This window comes from Artemia sp. Qi Xiang Cuo, chromosome 4 (assembly GCF_049724085.1).
Source record: "Artemia sp. Qi Xiang Cuo chromosome 4, ASM4972408v1, whole genome shotgun sequence".
Lineage (NCBI taxonomy): Eukaryota > Metazoa > Arthropoda > Branchiopoda > Anostraca > Artemiidae > Artemia > Artemia sp. Qi Xiang Cuo.
The window spans coordinates 83969354-83989845 of record NC_142797.1 but is presented as its reverse complement, the minus strand read 5'-3'; the positions used below and the strand labels follow the sequence as shown (position 1 = coordinate 83989845).

The window sequence follows — 20492 nt, the reverse complement described above, 5'->3', positions numbered from 1 at the left end:
TCAAACCTCACTGGTATCGGTCGAAAGCGCACAACTTTCAATTTTTCTGCCAATTTTGTTATTGAATCAACTCCATTGATTCACCTGTCAAAGTCGTTAGACCACTGATCAGAGCAAAATGAACTTTGATTTGCCAAGAAACTACGGTCTGGGAAGTAAGATTGGAGTTGCTAGAGTTTCTTAAAATTGTATTTTCGTAAAAAGATGTAAGATCTTAGCAGATTGATTAGCCAAACAAACGGTCCTATTATAGACACTTACTAAGAGATTCTTGTAAAGCCTGGATAAATGACTCAATATCGGATTCTTCCTCTGCTTCCTTTCCTTCATTTATTACTGGAACAGCATTGGGAACATTAAGGCCAACGCTGGGAGCATTGACAGCATCCTGTGCTTGAGAAGCTAAAACAAAATATAATAATATGTCTGTGTAACGTCCTTAAGAGATCAAAGAACTGCAGACAAAAAATCTCAATTCTTGAACTTGGTTTTGTCGGTAAACACAATCAAAGGACTTCAAATTTCTGAATTGTGTGTCTGATAAGCTTGAGGTTTCTTATTTTCAGGGGTTGCTTACATTACAGTGAAACTAATGAATAGTCGACGCATGTTTTGAGCTGTTTTGGGAAAGTACATATAGAATAAAACTGAATGTTTGATATAATGCTAGTTTTTACTATAATGCTGAATGTTTGGAAAGCGTGTATAATGCTTTCCAAGACTATTCAAGACGGTTCCATTGCAACTGAACCACCGTGTAACTGAACCCCAAACAACTGAACCACTGTATCTGAACCACGGTGCAACTGAACCACCGTGTAACTGAACCACCGTGCAGATGAACCACCACGCAACGGAACCACCGTGCAACTAAGCCCCCGTGCAACTGAGCCACCGTGTAACTGAATCCTCGTGTAACTGAACCCTCGTGCAACTAAACTCCCGTGCAACTACACCCCATTTAACTAAACCCCGTGTAAATGAACAACCGTTCAAATGAACCACCGTGAAATTTCACCACTGTGCAACTGAACCACTATGCAACTGAACCACCGTGCAACTGAACCACGGTGCAACTGAACCCTCGCATAACTGAACTCTCGTGCATTTCAAACACCGTACTTATATTGGGTAAAATACAAGTTAGAATCTTAACATGTTCAACCTTGTTGGAATTGTTTGCTTTTTAAAGTCATAATATAAATGACTGTCAGGATGATAAATAAGAAAGCTCGATTTTGTTGTCACAAAAACAAAGAAAATCGGACTTCACAAACTCTTAAAGCCAGATTTATTTCTCATTTTTATGTCTGTTACTGGGGTTCCGTTCGTCCTGTCCCTGTCTACGGGTGTAGGAATTTACCCCCCTCCTCTCCAACGAAAACCCTCCCCTAGAGAATACCTCCTCGCCGAAAATATGGTTTTCCAAAATGGAATATTTTATTTGGGTTCTGTTATTTTCTATTTTGGCTGAGAAGTGCTAAGGAAAGTGGAAAAGAGGAATTTATGTGTAAGCCTTGCCCCCCCTCTCTGTGCAAAAATCTTTATCTCATGGAAAATCCTCCTTAAACTCTCCCCCCCCCCTTCTGAAGACTCCCATGCGAAAAATGTCCGTATGTTTCCGAATAACAAATACTATCTGTAAGCAATGGACAAATTACAAAACTTAAAGAGGTACTTACACTTCTGCAATGGGGTTCTCTGATTGTTTTGTAGTTTGGGAGGGAGGGAGATACCTCAAAGGGTACAATTTAATGCCAATACATCTCAACTCTCATTGAACCCTCGGATAAATACAGAATCAGCTCTTGAGGAGAGATGAGCGGAGGATGGAGGTAAAAATTAGTTATAATCCCCAGGCAGTTCTAGTCTTTTTTCATGTGTCGAAAGTGATTGGATACCAACCAACCGCAAGGGGTATTTTTTGGGTGGATATTTTTCACAGGTATGTATTTTTCAGGGGGGGAGTATTTCCCGGAGGTATTTCCACAGGAGATCTTTTTCCCGGGGGGGGGGGGCTGGCTGTTCTTCAATCACTTTTTACTTTTAAAAAAGGCACTAAAACTTTCAATATCCTATTGAACAACAAAATTTGATTAATAAGCGTGATTAACAAAATCCCCCACAGTCCTAGGGGCAAGGGCTGTGGGTTATTGCAAGTTACCTTTTTTTAAAATTCAAGTTTGTTATAGAAGGGATGGTCATACAAACTTTGGAGAAGGCTAATTTGATTGAAAATTAAAATTTCAAGTTCAATTTTGAAAATCGAAGGTAATCAGAGGATAATTAGTCTCTCCCTCTTAACCGCCATTTTCTCCCATATGCATCCGATAAAAAAAAAAAAAATAGTTCAAGGGTAAAAAAAAACTATGCCTCTGGGGTTAACAACCCCACCAGCAGCTCTTGGAGCAAAGGCTGTAAGTTAAGCTAGTTGCTCAATTTTAAAAAATAAGGTTTTCATGTATGAACTTGGGGGGGGGGGGGTGCTCATTCCATTGGAAATCAAAAGTTCCAGTGCACTTTTTAAGAGTTAAAAGTGATCGAAAGGCTTCCACCCCCACCTTTTTTTTTCAAATACATCCGATCGATAATTTTGAGATGACCATTTTATTTATAACAGATCGAAGGTTAGATTACTATGTCTCCAGGGTTCACAACCCCTAGCCCTTGGTGCAAGGGCTGTAAGTTATGCAAGTTGCCTATTGTTAACATACAAGGTGTTTTTTTTTTAACAAGAAAAGAGGACTTGTTTGATCTAATAAATGGAATATAAGCATGAAGTATTAAGGTCAAACCTTAGAGAAATATTAAGAAGAATGCCAAACACAATCAAGAGACATTTTTTCCTTTATTGGTTGTGAAAAAGAAATACCGGCAATATCTACAATGGATGATGGTATGAGCCATCACATCGTTCGGAAGATATTTAGGAGTATCTTCAACTAAATCAAGAGGTACGGTACTTTGTGCATCTAGTTTTACAAGACGACGTATCTGCAATGTGTCGAGAACAGCTGAGGGCATAAACCTGAGGGTATGAAGTTTAAACTTTCTCGGTATGTTGAAGCAATGTTGAAAAAAGACTAGAGGGCACCAGTCACCCTCCCATATCCTTTTTAGCTGTAATCTCCTCAAAGACATCTGATCAAAATTCGTTATTTAGATTGACAAAGGTCAAATATTTTAAACACATACGTTTATTACTTAACGTCCAGAAAGGTCTGATTTATCTGAAAAAAAAAGAGAAATAAAATCAGCTTTAATGGTTTGTGACATCGGATCTCCTTTTTTTTTTGCAAAAATAAAGCATATATTTTTTGTGAATGATCTTGAAAGGCGTTTATATCATGACCTTATGAAACAAACATTTCCAACAAGGTTGAACATGTAAAAATTCTAATTTGGTTTTTACCCAATTATATTGCCTCATATTTCAAGAATACTGGAAAACTGAGTTCAGTGGTTCAGTTGAACGATGGTTCAGTTACACCAGAGCTTAGTTGCAAGGTGGTTCAGTTACACGGTGGTTCAATTGAATGGTGGTTCAGTTCCACGGTGGCTCAGTTGCACGGGGGTTCAATTGCAAGGTGGTTCAGTTGCATGGTAGTTCAGCTGCACGGGGGTTCAGTTACACGGAGGTTCATTTAAATGGGGTGAGTTGCACGGAGGTTTAGTTGCACGAAGGTTTAGTTAAACGGGGCTGAGTTGCCTGGTGGTTCAGTTACACGAGGGTTCAGTTGCACAGGGGTTCAGTTATACAGGGGTTCAGTTGCATGGTGGTTCCGTTACATGGTGGTTCAGTTACACGGTGGTTCAGTTACAGGTGTTCAGTTGCTTGTGGTTCAATTACACGGTGGTTCAGTTACACTCACACCATTCGAGACACATATGGTTTTCAGTAAAGCGCCAATGACACAGTAGGTTTCCGACTTTTACAGTGAGAGAAGGAGGCAAAACCCAAGCCATTGTTTGTAGTTATTTTTGTTCATTTCTTGCTTGATTTGCATATTCAATTTAAGTTTCACTCATTTTAAGATTTATTTATTTATTACTATTAGCACCTATTGTATGTTTGTTTGCTATAATTGTTTATTTAATTTCTTTTCGTTTTGGGTTTTCTTTATACTCCAATAGCAAAACAGTTTTGTTCGTTTTAAGCTTGATTTGCATATTCAACTTAAACTTTGCTTGTTTTTAGATTTATTTATTCTTTTATATTAGTACCTGTTGTATGTTTTTTGTATCTTTGTTCATTTAATTTCTGTTCGTTTTGAGTTTTACTTATTGAAGGTTTCTAGTTCTTCTGATCTTATGTTTAATATGGCCTTTACTTTTCTTTATATAACTTCTTTTTCGGAAAATTCTTTTCTAATTAATTTTTGTTCGTTTTTGATTGCCAAAGTTTCGAGTCTTTCTAAATTCCCTATTTCAAAATAATTTTTGTATTCCAAAATAAATTAACAGTCTTGGCAAGGACTAATAAAATTAAACTGAATATTCGACATATAATGATATTAATTGCGGAAAGCTCACTAGCTCAAAATATTGTTTCACTCAGGGCCAAATGTAAAGCTTTGACACTTCTAGGCCCAAGCGTTTTTGCCGTTCTTTTTTTTAAGATTTTCGGGGAAATCCCGAAAACTTCGGGTATAGGGAAAACCACAGGGCCTAGCCAGGGCCTAGTGAGCCTTTTGGTGCATCCTGGTCTGGTTTCACTGCAATTTTCATCTTATTTTCAATGTTGTAATAAGTACCAAGGAAAATATTTGTAATAAAATTCATTTTAGTGAAGTGCCAAATACGCAGTAGACCTTATGCTTTTACCGGGAAACGGGCAGTAGCCAAACTCTTGTTTGTAGTGAAGAATATAGGTGTCTTGAACAGTTTTGGAAAGAGCTAATAAACTGACTTTCAGTAATTTTGGGAATAGTATCACGTTAATAAGTTTTATTGGATAGGGGGAGGGGCATTGAGGGAGAGCCAGCAGTCCACTCCCATGATTTTTGGAATAAAATGACGTTAATAGGTTTGTTTTGGGAAGTTTCGGGCCATGGAGGGAGGGCCAGCTCCCATCATCTATCAAACATTGAAATTTTTTCTGGGGAGGGAGGGGTATCGGGCCCTGTAGAGCCAGGAGTAAGCTCCCATAAGTTTGGAATAAAATATTGTTAATAAATTGTTTGTTGTTTTTGTTTTGTTTGTTTTTTTTTTTTTTTGGGGGGGGGGGGACGGGCCATGGATGGCAAGGGGTGAGTTGACATAATTTTTTGAATAAAATACCGCTAACAGTTTTTTTTGGGGGGGGGGGGCGATGCATAGAAGGCCAAGGACCAAGTCTTTTAGGTTTTGAAATAAGATAGCGTTCATAAGTTTTTCGAGTATGGATGGGGGTTGGACTTATCTGATCTTTGAACTTTTTTCAAAACACTCGCAGGAGAACTGTATTTGCCCACAGGACGTAACACACAACACTTGTCCCGGGCTCTAGGGGGTTGTGTTGACCATGGAGTTTTTGTTATCTCATCTTTTGACTTATTTTAACAAAATGGCTACCCCAAAAATTCGATCGGATGTATTTGGTGTAAAAAGAGCAGAAGGGATAGTTGCCTTAAAAATGACTCTTAACTCTTAAAACTTGACTCTTAAAAATGGCATTAAAATTTTCAATTTCAATAGAATGAGCCCCCGATGAAGTTTATTCGATCATTCCTTCCACAAAACACTTAATATGTCTCGGGGCATAATTTACAACACTTGACCCGGGTTCTGGGGGGTTGTGTAAACCTCTGAGTTTACACAATGCGAGAGGAACTTGGAAGCTTTTAAATGACCTATTGGGAAAGAGGAAAGAAGCTCCACCCAATTTGCTGCTGATTCAAGGAGAAGCAGTGAGTGATGAAACGATTATTACTAATAAATTTGCTGAGTTCTTTTCAAGTATTGGTCAAAATGTGGAGGCAGAAGGGTTAGTGAATTTTAATAATGATTCCTTGGAGGACGAATTTTTGGATGAAAGAGGAATTAGAAATGAAATTGAATTTCAACCGTGTACTCGAGATGAAATTCTGAAGGTTGTGAAAACAATCAAATCGAATTCAGCAGGGACAGATGGAATTAATTTGAAGGCTTTTAAATCAGTGATGTGTTATTTAATACCATGTCTCGTTCACATAATCAATTTTTCCCTGGAAACTGGGGTATTCCCCGATGCGCTTAAAAGGGCAAAAGTCATCCCTCTCCATAAAGGTGGGTCTAAACTAGATATTGAAAATTATAGACCTATATCAATCCTTCCCCTGTTTTCAAAAATAGTTGAAAAAATTGTGCATAAAAGGCTATATGATTACCTTACGAAAACAGGGATGTTAAGTGAAACTCAGTTCGGCTTTAGGAAAGGTCACTCGACGTCGGACGCTGTGCATTCTCTCTGTGATATTGTAAATAGATGCTTTGAACGTGGTGAAATCCCTTTGACTGTTTTTATTGATTTTAGAAAGGCGTTTGATACAGTGGATTTTAAAATTTTACTCAAACGTCTACAGTCCCTTGGAGTTCGTGATAATTATCTGAAATGGTTTGATAGTTTTTTAAGTGGAAGATCTATTCAAGTTGTTTTAAATGATGCATTTTCTTCTCCCTATCAAGTTAAGTGTGGTGTACCTCAGTGATCTGTCTTGGGACCACTTCTGTACCTTGTGTATGTTGATTCAATGCGTTTTTACTTACCGGAGTGTTTTATCACGACTTTCGTGGATGATACTGCTTTGACTATGTCTAGTCGAATGATTGATGATCTATTGTTGAAAGTAAATAGGGTTTTAAAGTCATTTTATGTATTTACAAGTTTCAGCCTTTTGTCAGTGAATGTTAAAAAAAACTAATTTTATGATTTTTAGGAGAGTTGTTAAGCCTCCGAGTGTTGATGGAGAGATAGTTTTTAATGGTAAGCCTTTGTCACAGGTGCATGAGGTGCGTTATTTGGGCTTCCAGCTAGATTGTAATTTGTCTTGGAAGCACCATAGTGATCTTGTTGCAGCTAAAGTTGCTAGAGGTCTGGGAATTTTGCGTCATTTGAAGCATTTTTTACCATTATCGGTTCTTTTATTATTGTATCATAGTATTGTTGCGCCTTATATTTTTTATGGTTGTGTCATTTGGTCTAGCAATTTTTATGCAAATTTCAAAAGAGTGCAGATTTTACAAAATAAAACGGTACGTCTTCTTGGGAATTATATAGAAAATGTGAATGATACCGCGTCATGTTTTAAAAAATTAAGAGTGCTTAACATTGGTCAGATTCGCGATTACCAAACTGCTATTTTTGCCTATAGATGTTGGAATGATGTATGTCCTCCAGTTTTTACAAAATTTTTTCGCGTAAATAGTTCACTCCACAGGTATGCGACTAGAGAGGCGGAAAATTTTATGGTTGAGTATCGAGACACCACACGTGCAGGTTTCGGAATTCGGTATTTGGCTCAGGCTATTTGGAATGATATCCCAGTTGGCGTTCGGGAAGCTGAACACATTGTGTCGTTTAAAGTAAAAATGAAAAAATATTTATTGGGAGAGGGGAAGTAATTTATTATTATTGTCATTATTAATGTCTTAGTTTTTTTTTTCTTCTTTTCTTCATAGTTTTTGGTATTAATGTTTAATTGAGAGTGTTCAGGTTTTTTTTTTTTTTTTTTTTTTTTTTTTTTAATTGAAATTAGCAAAAGGTTGAGAATTAGAGGATTGCAACCGTCTTTAATCAGGCTTTTCGAGCCTTCCCCGGGCGGTTGCTTGTATATAGTTTATTTTGTAATTAGTAGTAAATAAAGCAAGTCAAGTCCTTCCACAAAACACTTAATATGTCTCGGGGAATAATTTACAACACTTTACCCGGGTTCTGGGGGGTTGTGTAAACCTCTGAGGTTTTTTTTATGTGATCTTTGGTCTATTTTGGACAAAATAAAAATTTCAAAAATTCGATTGGACACATTTGGGGAAAACTGTTGGCGGAGAGAAGGGAACTAGTTGCCATCTAATTATTTCTGACTCTAAAAACAGAACTATGTGGTAAAGCTCTCTAATTTAGTTAATTATTAATTTAATAAAAAAATATAAGCCGCAAATACGAAGTTTAGAAATACCACTTTTTATTAAAATAAGGAATATATCCTGCCAAGTTTCTGCATAACGGGAAATTGAGAAATAACACTTCCTAGCTGTTTGCGTCGGTTGTTTAAAGGAAGGTGTGGTTGATAAAATTTATAAGAGATACATTTTATGGGAAGGGGCAGATTTGGACTTATACTAACTTTATTCCGGACTGACCTCTGGTCCGTTGTTTTTAGAAATACCTTGGAATCTTGTCTTATCATTGTAAGTGTCTAAGTATCTTATTATATGTTATTGTAGTTTTTAAGACTTGTGGTCTACTTGGGACAGCCAGTCCCAGTAAAATATCTATATCTGGAATTATTAAATGTTAAATGAATAAAAGTATTGTATTTCAGACAACCTCTCTACGATCTACCTTTAGCCTCTCGAACATACCCAGTCGGTACGCCTCATTAGTCCGGTCATAGCCTAAGGCACGCTACCAAAGCTTAATTACCTTAGGGCCATAGTTTATCTCCCCTATAAAGGGAGAAATAAAGGCATCTATGACTACACCCAAATACCATAAAATACACTTTACAACAACTGGTGGCCGTTGGAAAAACTGGGTCGAGAGGGCTAGATAAAAATAGTAGTTTGAAATAAAATGGCTTTACCAGAGGAAAAAATGACTTCCCTATCAACAGTACTTGAAATTGCAAAAATCATACCAGAATACGCGGGAAATTCAGACGTAGATCAGTTTATCGAAAAATTAAAAAATTTCGACGAACTAACTGAAGCGTTTGAGGATAAGGTCAAAGAACAATGCGTTGCAGCCAGTTCAAAGGGAAGCGCCCTTTAGCATTTTGAGGCAATTAAGGAAAAAGAGCCCAAGGACATTAGTACTCTAATTGAATTTTTTAAAATAATATTCATAGAGACAAACATCTCCGGGAGGCTAAGATCATAGGTAGTGACATTCAATACCTCAACTAGTATCAGGGAATATGCAGACAAAATTTTTAGATCCGTGTGTTTACAATTAGAGAAAGGCGGAAATGACGAGACAGTACAGAAAGTACAACTACATACTTTTACCCAAGGGTTACCAAAAAAGTTATTAAGACTAATATTATCACGGAAACCTGAAAATTTAGAGCAGGCTATAATACTAGTCGAAACAGAGGTAAAAATTGACGAAGCTATGAAAAGGTTTGATCAGATGTCAATAAATAACACAGGAGCCCAAGAAACTAAAAAATATGAAAGGGAACAGAAGATGATGAACTTTGAGGAGCCAAATCGTGAACCAAAACGGCACGAGGAAGGCCAAACCTTCCCACCATGGACTGACCCCTTTCCATTTGACGACAGGTCCTACGGTATTACATCCTTAACGACTTAGAATACGAAGTAATATGGACACCCATCGCATCCTCCCGAGGAAAATTATAAAGCAAATCGTTGCAGATCAAGAATATATAGAAATAAGTATATACCCCATGAGGAAGGACAAATAACCAAGCAATATAGGAAAAGATTCAATTGCTATTGTTGTGGCAAACCAAATCACTATGCGGCAGATTGCTGGCATAAAATACCCAAAGAGGGCCAGACGTACAAGACAAAATAGCAGTTCAGAACGCAAGGGGGCAGAAATTTAGGAAGGCAGGGAACAAATAATACTTGACAAACACCTAATATTATTCCTGAATTTAGGCCTAGGAGGCAAACGGTTAACATTACCCAGGGTCAAAGTAGCAACGCTGAAGATAAATGGAATAATCCCAGAAACTTTTGGCCAAACAGTGGGCATTTAAACGGATAAACCAGCCTGTAAGGGTCAACAGAGCTGTTTCCCTACAAAGACCCCTATACAGTTTAGAATGTTGCGATACAAATGCAAATAGTAATAGTCTACCGATTTTGCGTTGTTTTAAAATTGAGTGTTTTCAAAATTTACCTTGTTTACTAGATACAGGTGCACCTAAATGATTAATTCGAGAGGAAGTTTTTAAGAGGTTTCCTCCTAGTGTCAAAAATCACGTGAGCAGATGCCAGAATACCCTGACATCAGTGACAGGGCACAGGCTGACCATCTTGGGAGAATATCCATTAAAATTTAGCACAGGGGATAAAGAAATAACAGTAACAGTAATGATATGCAAGCAGCTACCATTTCCTTGTATTCTAGGAGTAGATGCCATCAGAAAATATGGGATCGTATGGGAAACCATATCCGATAAAATAACCATAAGCCAGGCAAATAAAAATAATAGGCAAATTTGCGTAACAACAGATAACGAAAGTGACGATTTGAATTATAACCTAAAAATAGGCGGAAAAATCACAATAGAAGGGGGAACGACAGCTCAAGTTCTAGCGACATTAAATGCAAAAGAAGAAAAGGTTAAAACAATGGATGCCATGACAGGAGGATACACCATAAAAGAATATCCAATTATTTTCGTGGAAAATCAAGTTATAAAAATTGAAAATGGTATAACATACTTAAAACTATCAAATCTGAGTAATAATAAAATAAAACTGAACCAAATAGAACTTGGATCAGTGGAAAAGATTTCAAATTCGGAAAAAAAAATCTTTAAACAGTCCAGAATTAAGCGTAAACTTCACTAGCCACGAATATTTATCCGCATTAAAACCGCAACCACAAGAAGAGTATGGAATGTCGAAAACGGATTTTTTGCAACAATTTGATTTAAAACATTTACTGGAAAACGTAGAAACTAGGGTGGAAAATATTCTTTGGGATTTCAAATGGAATTTTGCAAGACACAAAGCGGATTACGGATTAACTCACTTAATCACGCACAAGATATCAACAGAGGGCCCTCCCATCTAAAAGTCACCGCATAAAACACCTTATCATTTAAAATCATGGCCAGAAAGCCAAATAAAAGAAATGGAAGATCAAGGAATAAATAAGGAAAGTGTTAGCGATTGGTGTTTTCCACTAGTAATATTCAGGAAAAAATATAATACCTGGAGATTATGTATAGATTTTTGGTGACTAAATGCCGTCACGGTAAAAGATGTGATGAAGTTACCAAGAATTGATACGATTTTAGATTCGCTAGGAGGTTCAAAATATTACACTAGTTTTGACTTAATAGCAGGATATTGGCAAATCGCTTTAGATGCAGAAATAAAGCATAAAGCAACAATAATCTTAGACGATGGAAGAACGTTCACATTTGAATGTAGGCCTTTTGGCTTATCATTTGATCCAAATTGTTTTAGTCGACAAATGAATTTTGTGTTAAAAGATATCGAGCTAAGATAGAAAAAAGATACCATGTTTTATTTAGAAGATATAGTTTTGTTTAATGAAAAATTAGAATACCCCATGGTAGTACTTAAAAAAATACTAAGGAGGGTTGAAAAAGCAGGCTTAAAATTAAAACCAGAAAAGTTAAAAATAGTAGTACCAAAATTAGTTTTTCTTGGACACCTGATAAACCAAGGTACTATTTCACCAAATCCAGAAAAATTTACAGTCATAGAAAATGTAAAGCCTCCTAAAGATTAAAAAAGCTGCAGATCAGTTTGTGGTTTGTTAAGATATTTCAGACGATATATTAAGTATTATGCAACAATAGCGCAACCTTTGACAAACCTTTTGAAATAATCAGGTAAATTTGAATGTCCAGCGGACGCACAACAAGCGCTAAATGAAATAAAAAGGCACTTATACTGGCACCAATACTTAAACTACCAGATTTGTCACAAGACTTCTGTTTGCAAACAGATGCTTCGGGGTACGGTATAGGAGCCATATTATTGAACATAAATTCCGAAAGAGTAGAATCAATAGTTCAATACGCCAGTAGGTCACTGTCGGAGGCAGAAAGAAAATATTCAACAGTTGAGAGGGACTGTTTGGCAGTTATAGTTTTTACAGAATATTTTTGACAATTTTTACTTGGAAAAAAAATCATTTTACGAGTAGACCAAAAATCATTAATTTGGCTACATACGATGCAAAATAATTCAGCGTGGCTGACGCGGTGGATACTGCGTCTGCAAGCATATTCATACACCCCAATATATATAAAGGACCGTACAAACATTTTACCAGACTATTTGTCACGAAATCCAGATACGGAAGGAAATTTGATAGCAACCATCCAGAACGAACTGGAAGGGCTAGAAATACTGTCTAATGAAAATATTTTGAATCATCAAGATAAAGATGATCTTCGTTTATCGATGAAATCCTTTTTATAAAAAGGAAGAAAACTGCCAGAACATTTTAAACATTTTTTAAAGGACTTAGATAATTTTGATCTGGACGAAAGTAAAAATCTTTTGGTAAGATATCATAGACCATCGCAAGAATATAGAAATAATGACTTAAAAATTTCTCCAGTAATTCCAAAATCTCTGGAAGGAGAAATTTTACAGATGGCACATGCAACGATTGGCTGTCACATGGGGGAAGCAAAAACTATGGGGAGGCTGAAAGGAAATTTTTATTTTCCAAAAATGCACTCAAAAGTAAAAGCTTTCATACAAAGCTGCCAAGAGTGTGCCAAACAAAAGTTGCCACCAAAGAACGCGCGGGCCGAAATAGGTCTATACCCTACCCCTTCAGGGTTAGGAGAACTTATGTCAATAGACAATTTGGGGAACCGGAGGAAGTTTACCAGTTTCCAGGAAAGGAAACAGGTGTGTACTAACAGTTGTTAACTCTTTTCACTCATATATATAGGCTTTTCCAATAAAAAATGAAACAAGAAACACCATCGCGAAGGCTTTGGTCAATGGATTATTATTAGAACACAGAATTTTCCCTAAAGATTTGCTTAACAACAATGGGCCATGTTTTAGAGCCTAATAATTAGACGAAATTACAGAATATCTGGGGGTGAGACGATGGTTTACCTCGTCTTATATGGCCGCAGCTAATTGAAAGGTTGAACAAAAACATAGGGAATTAGCTTACATGCAAGAGAGGAAAATGAAAATTGTGATGAACATTTACAATTTGTAGTCTTTGCAATAAATACGGCTATTTCAAGTTCCTTAAAAAAAACGCCATTTTTTTGCAACATCTAAAAGATCCCAGAATTTTTTTAGATGAAATACAAAATGATAGAATATATTACAACCTAGATCAATATAAGCAAGAAATGGTGATGCGAATGAAAAAAGCTATGGAACAAGTTAAAGACAATCTGGAAGATGCGAAAACAGAACAAAAAGAAAAATATGACCGAACAAGCAAAAAAACAGATTAACGTTTAGGAGACTTGGTTTATGTGTACAAAACTAACCTGGAAGGAACAAAAAAGTTAAAACCAAAATGGGATGGGCCCTACAGGAGTATAAAAATTCTACTAAATAACTTAACATATGTTCTAAAGAATCAGTATAAGGAAAAGGAAGAAGTAGTACACCATAATAGAATGAAAAAGGGATATTTTTCAAAACAGTGGAAAACAGAGCCTATACTTTCAGAAGAAGAAGTTGAGGACACGATTTCACCAGTATATCTCAGAAGACCATTTGAATTTTATGACCTTTTTAATGACCACAAAGGCTGGGAGGAGTGGAAGGAGTATTTAGCCCAGTCTTGGCTACAAACTCTCCACAGCAAACAAGAGAAGAAGGGAAATATTCAATGCTTATCGGATACTAGCGACGAAGAACATCAAACACAACATAAGGGTTTAAAACATGATAAACAAAAGGTAAAATCCACCGAAGAAGAAAAATTGGAAAGAACAAATGAACTATCTGATTTATAAAGATTAGACTCACATACATTCTTAACACAAGAATAGCTTTTGGAACAGACACCATCTACAAGACGCGACTAAACAGAATGTGACACCGAAAATTCTTCTATAGAAACTAATTTCAATAAACCTGGGCCATCGTTAAGAAAAACTTCTTTAAGAGAGAAACTATGGAGAAAAGTAACGAAGCTAGAAGGGCAGCAAGATATTCCTTCGTCAGCAGCACGAGTAGCTAAAACAGTTATGAAAAAGGCCAAACATTAGGAGAAACAAAGATTAAAGATATTTGAACAGGCAACAAAACCGCGCTTGAATTGAGAGCCTTGTAAACTACACTATAGAGACCACGGGAAAACTTGCAAATATTATAGAGAAGAAAAGCAAAAATTTGGAGTTTTAAAAATAAAACGAGTAAAAAGCCTCTAAAGAAATATCTATATTTTCTTTTTTTAATCGGTATGTAAATAACATCAAAGTTTTCCTCTCAATATATATCGCCAGTAAAAAAAAAATTATTACCGTCACGTATAAAAGAAATTCAAAACTTTTTTTTAGCCTAAATACTCGTAAGATTCCCAGAAAAGAAATAAGCTCCAATCTGAAGTGACATCATAGCTTCCTGCAAAATTTTTGTTTCCGAGACGAGATAAAACTTCGCGAACGGTGTAATGTCAAGACTTGTCAAAACGAATTAGGCGACGTTCCATAAAGAAATTAAGTAAGGCCACGTAACTTATAAATAGGTGTTGTGAAACTATTTAAATAATACATATTTAGAATCACCATTAAAAGGCAATTCTTTTGATATATGTATTGAAAAATATATTTTGGGGGGATAATTTAAAAAAAATTGTTTTTGAAGAATTTTAAAATTATATAATGGGAAAAACAGCAAGAGTTTACATTATGTGGCCACAACATGTAAAAGCTAGCTGTAATCTTATTATAATTAGTTATAGTCTAATATAATATTTTTTTATTATTTACAAATGGTAAAAAGAAAATTTTTTTTTAAAGAAGCGCTATAAAGGTTTAAGCAAAACTTAGAATAAGCTAAGAAAGCAAAAGAGTGCTACGTAAAGGAAACGAAAAGCGATATGAAAATAAATTATAACCTAAAAAACTTACCAGGAGGTATAAGCCAACCACAAAATCTATTAAAAATAAGCCAAAAATTAACCCCTTCGTCACAAGAAAACCACAATAATAGTTCAAGGTAATAATTTTAACTCTAGCGATGTATTGGATCTGAGAAAACGAATTGGCACAGGAGATCCCTAGTTTAAACAATTGGCTTTCACCTGTGCCAACCCAAACACCCAAATCATAAGCCGTTGAACCCTAACATAAACTAAACATATCCAGATTTTCTTTAAAAATAAAAGAAAACATTACACAAAAAAAACTTGTAGTAATGAACAGAAATTCAGTCATACAACGTTCCCAGATTTAAGCTTATCAATAAACCACAGAGTGTGGAAATTACTTTCAAAGCTATGTAGCTTAGCAAAGAGAATTGTTGTCTCTCTTTGGCAAATAAAACAAGATCTTAATTAAAACTAAAATAAAATCTGTGACCAGTTTGGCGTAAAAGTTGTATTTTTATGAAGAAATCAGAACTAGCAAATTCAGGGCAAAACTGAATTAAAAATTTTCTAAAAATCAGCTGAAAAAATACAGTACTTTTCTAAAGCAAACACTTTTGGACAGACAAACTTGAATAATGTCAAAAAAAATACAGGTTACAAAAATTAGACCCCCCCCCACCTCTTAAAAATATGGAGATAATGAATTTGACCATAGAAGTGCGATCAGCATAAAAACTTGTTAAGGCTTAAAAAAAAGACACATTTTGCTTAAAAAGTGAAAAAAGACTTGAAAAAAAACCCTTATGACTAATTAAAATAAAGAATAAAAAAAACAGAATGGTTAATGTTCAAAATAGAGCCAAAAAAAAATAAAGGTGAAGAAAAAGAAAGGAGTCAATTAAACTCTGTTATACGCACATATTGAACCGGCCGAACGAGACTAGTATGAAAATTGTACTAAATAGGTACAAAATAAGTAGCATTAATACTACGGAGCCATCGTTATAGTGGTTAACGCGGGTTGAAAGGAATAGAAATGTTGGAGAAATGTTTCATGTAGACAGGACCACATTATTGTCTCTTATGAGGGAGTCGATTTACTAAAATTTGCTAACAATGTATTAACAGTTAAATGAAGGAACAACATATCCGTAAAGACTTCAGATAGATTGAGAACAAAGACCAGGACACTAAAAGCTGGACAGTTAAAGCGAAAATAGTCATTGTCGCTTGTTTGTCTAAAAATGAATTACTATTTGCCATTAACTCCAGGTATTTTTCTGCAGAAGAACTACTTTTCTGAAAAAAGAAAAGCCCAAGATAAAATTGCGGCAAAAAATCAAATAGTCATACAATACTATGAGTTATTAATTATAGTGTGTGTTGGTTCATAATAGTCTTTTTAGTTGTTCCTGATGACAAGACGACCAGGAAACGTTGTAAAGAGCTACCAGAAGGCAGTCTTGGTAATAAAACCTTCAGAGTGCAGGCCAAGTCATTTGATAATGGCATAAGAGGTATAAGGTGAACAGCAAAAATTTTTAGCTTATCAGATCTAAGCTGTAAAGGGAGCCTTATACCAAAAGGACATTAGAGCTGAAAAAAGAGAGATTACAGACAAAAACGTTATAAAACTGTCTCAAGTACCAAAAATTTTAAAAGAATTAGAAAGCTCGAAAGTCTGAAAAGTTTGAGCAAAGTCATATTATATGAACTATAGCCAAGCCCTTATATAGAGGCTAATCACAGTTATCAGTTATAGTGCATAAATCTATTTGTTGGAGTTGCTTTTGTTTTGTAAATATTTTAATTGCAGATAGGACATATCATATAAAATTATTGACGGACTTATTTAAAATTTTTACAAAAAATAAATATTGCAGTGATTAAATAATAATTAGAGTACATAATTATTATTTGTTTTTTAACAATTAAGTTATGTATCAACATAACTTCTGTTAATTTATATATATGTAACCTAAACTATCCCTGTAAATATAATGAATTAATATGTTGAGTATTTGTGTTTTTTTATTTTTATATCATTCAAGAAGTATTCTACATTAATACTTCATAAGCAATTAACAAAACAATAATTGGAAGTAATTCCAATGCTAATCTATACCGTGTTTTATTTTTTAAATGCTTTGAGGTTCTAACCAGTAGTTAAATATCCTATCTAGTTTTGCAAAAAAAATATATACTTGTGTAAGCTATTACACAATGCTTTTATATATATATACTATATTTTTATTTCCTTTAAGTTTTAACTAGTGATTTAATGCAATTTATAAATGTTTGACATCGAGTCCACGCATAAATATAGTTTTATTGTGAAACAATCTGTTCAGTGATTAATAATTATATATTAAGGAGAAAAAGAGGAGAAAGTACTTAAAAGTAATTAAATTTCGTTAAAAAAAAAGAATGCAGTGATATATACAAATTTTGAGTGTTTTCTTTTTACTATATATAGGTAACAAATTATGCTTTATTTGTATTCTAATGTGAATATTTACTTTAGATACAACCTTAGCTTTTTATTGGAAATCAAAATTTTTGTAGTATCCTTTCGGATCCATTTTTTTTTTAATCATATTTTGACACACTTTTGGAAATAACAAATTTTGAAGCCACTTAAAATGTGTCCTGATACTATCATCCCATACCATTAGACGCCAAACCATACCTGATCGACTGATATTTTGGAAACTATAGCAGTCTTACAGACTTTACTATAAGTTCATCAGAAAGTGAGATGAAATCAGAACCTAATTTAGAGCTAGAGAATGTGCTACATAGCCCAAATGGCTTATATTATTGAAATATGTGAAAATTCTTTGTGCTGGAAAAATATTTGAAAATTTAAAAACCAAAAATGTTATGTGTAATTTATACAAGGTATTTCTAAAACGAAAAATAAACGATATATCAACCACATCACCCAAATAGACTAAATTATTAATGGGAATTAAATTTAAACTCAAATAATTCATAAAGTTTTCTAAGAACTTGAAATCTAATTTAAGTAGAACCACTAATATAATGCTTAAGCCGCTTGGGGTCAAGTTAAAACAGAAGATGCATATGAAGAAGGGTACAAAGAGTATTTTTCAGTCCTAGAGACAGAGAAGAAGAGAAACAAGGATGAATTTCAAATTGAAATCATTCGACAAAAAAAGAACATGGCCTATATTGGACCAGATACATGACCCTAAGGAAACCCATTGAGGGTATATGCACATAATGACCCAAAGATGGCAGCATAATAGCTGTAAACAAAATTAAATTGTTTTAAAAGTAAAATATTGAGAATTGGGACAATTCTTCTTTAAATGGGTAGTATTGTGGTAAAGCTTTCCAATTTAGTTAATTATTAATTTAGTAAAAATATATAAGACGTAAATACGAAGTTTAGAAATGCCACTTTTTATTAAGATAAGGAATATATCCTGCCACGTTTCTGCTTAACGAGAAATTGAGAAATACCACTTCCTAACTATTTGCGTCGGTTGGTTAAAGGAAGGTGTGGTTGATAAAATGTATAAAAGATACATTTTATGGGAAGGGGCAGATTTGGACTGATACTAACTTTATGCCGGACTGACCTTTGGTCCGTTGTCTTTAAAAATACCTTGGAATATTGTCTTATCATTGTAAGTGTCTAAGTATTTTATTATATATTATTGTAGTTTCTAAGACTTGTGGTCTACTTGGGACAGCCAGTCCCAGTAGAATATCTATATCTGGAATTATTATATGTTTAATGAATAAAAGTATTGTATTTTAGACAACCTCTCTACGATCTACCTTTAGCCCCTCGAACATACCCAGTCGGTACGCCTCATTAGTCCGGTCATAGCCTAAGACGCGCTACCAAAGTTGAATTACCTTAAGGCCAGAGTTTACCTCCCCTATAAAGGGAGAAATAAAGGCATCTACGACTACACCACCCAAATACCATAAAATACACTTCACAACAACTAGAACTATCGATTTCTAGTCATTTGTGTCCCCTCCAAAGTTTACCTTTTAAATAAAAACTTTATATGCACTGGGCATAATGTACAACCCTTCCCAAGGGCTCTGAGAGGGTATGTTAGCCCCGAAGTTTTTAATATGATCTTTGGACTATTTCAAACGAAATGGCTATCTCAAAATTTTGAGACAGCATTAAATGCGCTTGGGGAAAAGAGGGTTTGTGTAAGGGGAGAGGTTTATGCCCTCCATCTACTTTTGGTTCCTCGCATAAAAACCTTATAAATGCCTGCGTTGCATAACTTATAAAGCTTGCCCCCGGGCTCCGAGGGTTGTGTTAACCTTGGAGTTTTTGTTATTTCATATTTAAACTGTTTTGAACAAAATGGCTATTTCAAAATTTTGATGGAATGCATTTGAGGAAAAATAATTTCTTAGAGCATACCATACTGCTTTTCCATTTACGAAAAATTATGCAAGAAAAAACGGGTTTTAAATTTAATGAAGCCGTGAAACAATAAACAAAAACAAATAAAGACTTTAATTAAAAAATATTCCGAATATTTCGGCCCCCCATCCGGGAGCCTTTCTCGACTGGAAAAAAAAATAAGAAACAAATTTTTTTTTTAAATAACACACATAGAAATGCAACAACTAAACACACGAATAAAAAAAATTATAAATAAATAAGTAAGGAACAAACTCACATATTAAACAAAACTTCCAGCGCTTCCAAACTTCCCGCAGATATTTCTTAAATCTCATTTATATGTTCGTCAAGTTTTTTGGATAAAACACTAAAAGATTTATCAAAAGATATATACGTATACATCGATTTTATATTGAAACTAAACAATCTAGATTTGATATTTCAATATTTAAAAGTTTATCTTTTAAGAATTCCGAGTTTTATATATACGAATCTTGGAGATATAATATAGGTTTATGGATCATTGCTATACATTCTTTAATTTTTACCGTTGGTGAATAAGTTGTTGATAGTATAGGTAAATATATTCTAAGACCACACTGGCTATACATGACAAATGAAACTCAAAGAGGAAAGAAAATAACAAAATGAAAAATAAAATCAAAAAGGTGAAAAAACGAGGATTTTGTCAGCCAGTGGCGAACTATGAAGAAGAATAAATAAGCAAATATTTCGACAAGGACCTCCGCCGAGTCGTCCTCAGTGCTAAATGAAATACCCATGGAAATCCATGACTCGGTAAAAGACTTTGTTTTTCCGTGCATAAATAGACCAGTGGGTAGGGACTCTCTGAGCCCCTACAATTTACCTTTAGTAGAGGACGGGAGTATGCACTGGGTACCTTCAAAACAAAAACTAATTGCCGACCTCAACCCGAAACAGAATATCGTTGTTCATCACATGCTATTAAAATGGAAGCTGTCCAATGATTTCAAAGTCGCAAAGATTCATAGAGCCGTCCAATTTGATCGAAATCCTTACAGGAAAACGTTTATTGACACCTTTGTCAGTAAGCGCTCAAAAGCGAAAACGAAAGTTGAAAAAGAAGTCTATAAACTCATTTTAAGCTCAGTTTTCGGTAAA

At 34.8% G+C, this 20492-nt stretch overlaps 1 protein-coding gene across 2 annotated transcripts in view; it reads right to left on the bottom strand.

Moving 5' to 3' along the window:
• LOC148953542 (uncharacterized) overlaps positions 1-20492 on the bottom strand; it is a 207245-nt gene that overhangs the window by 45218 nt on the left and 141535 nt on the right. The window contains exon 3 of one of the 2 annotated variants that reach the window (XM_089088591.1): positions 262-402. The exons of the other annotated variant lie outside the window; for it this stretch is intronic. Within the exon in view, the coding sequence (XP_088944717.1) occupies positions 262-402 (141 nt within the window). The remainder of the gene's footprint in view (positions 1-261; positions 403-20492) is intronic. 2 annotated transcript variants of the gene reach the window in all.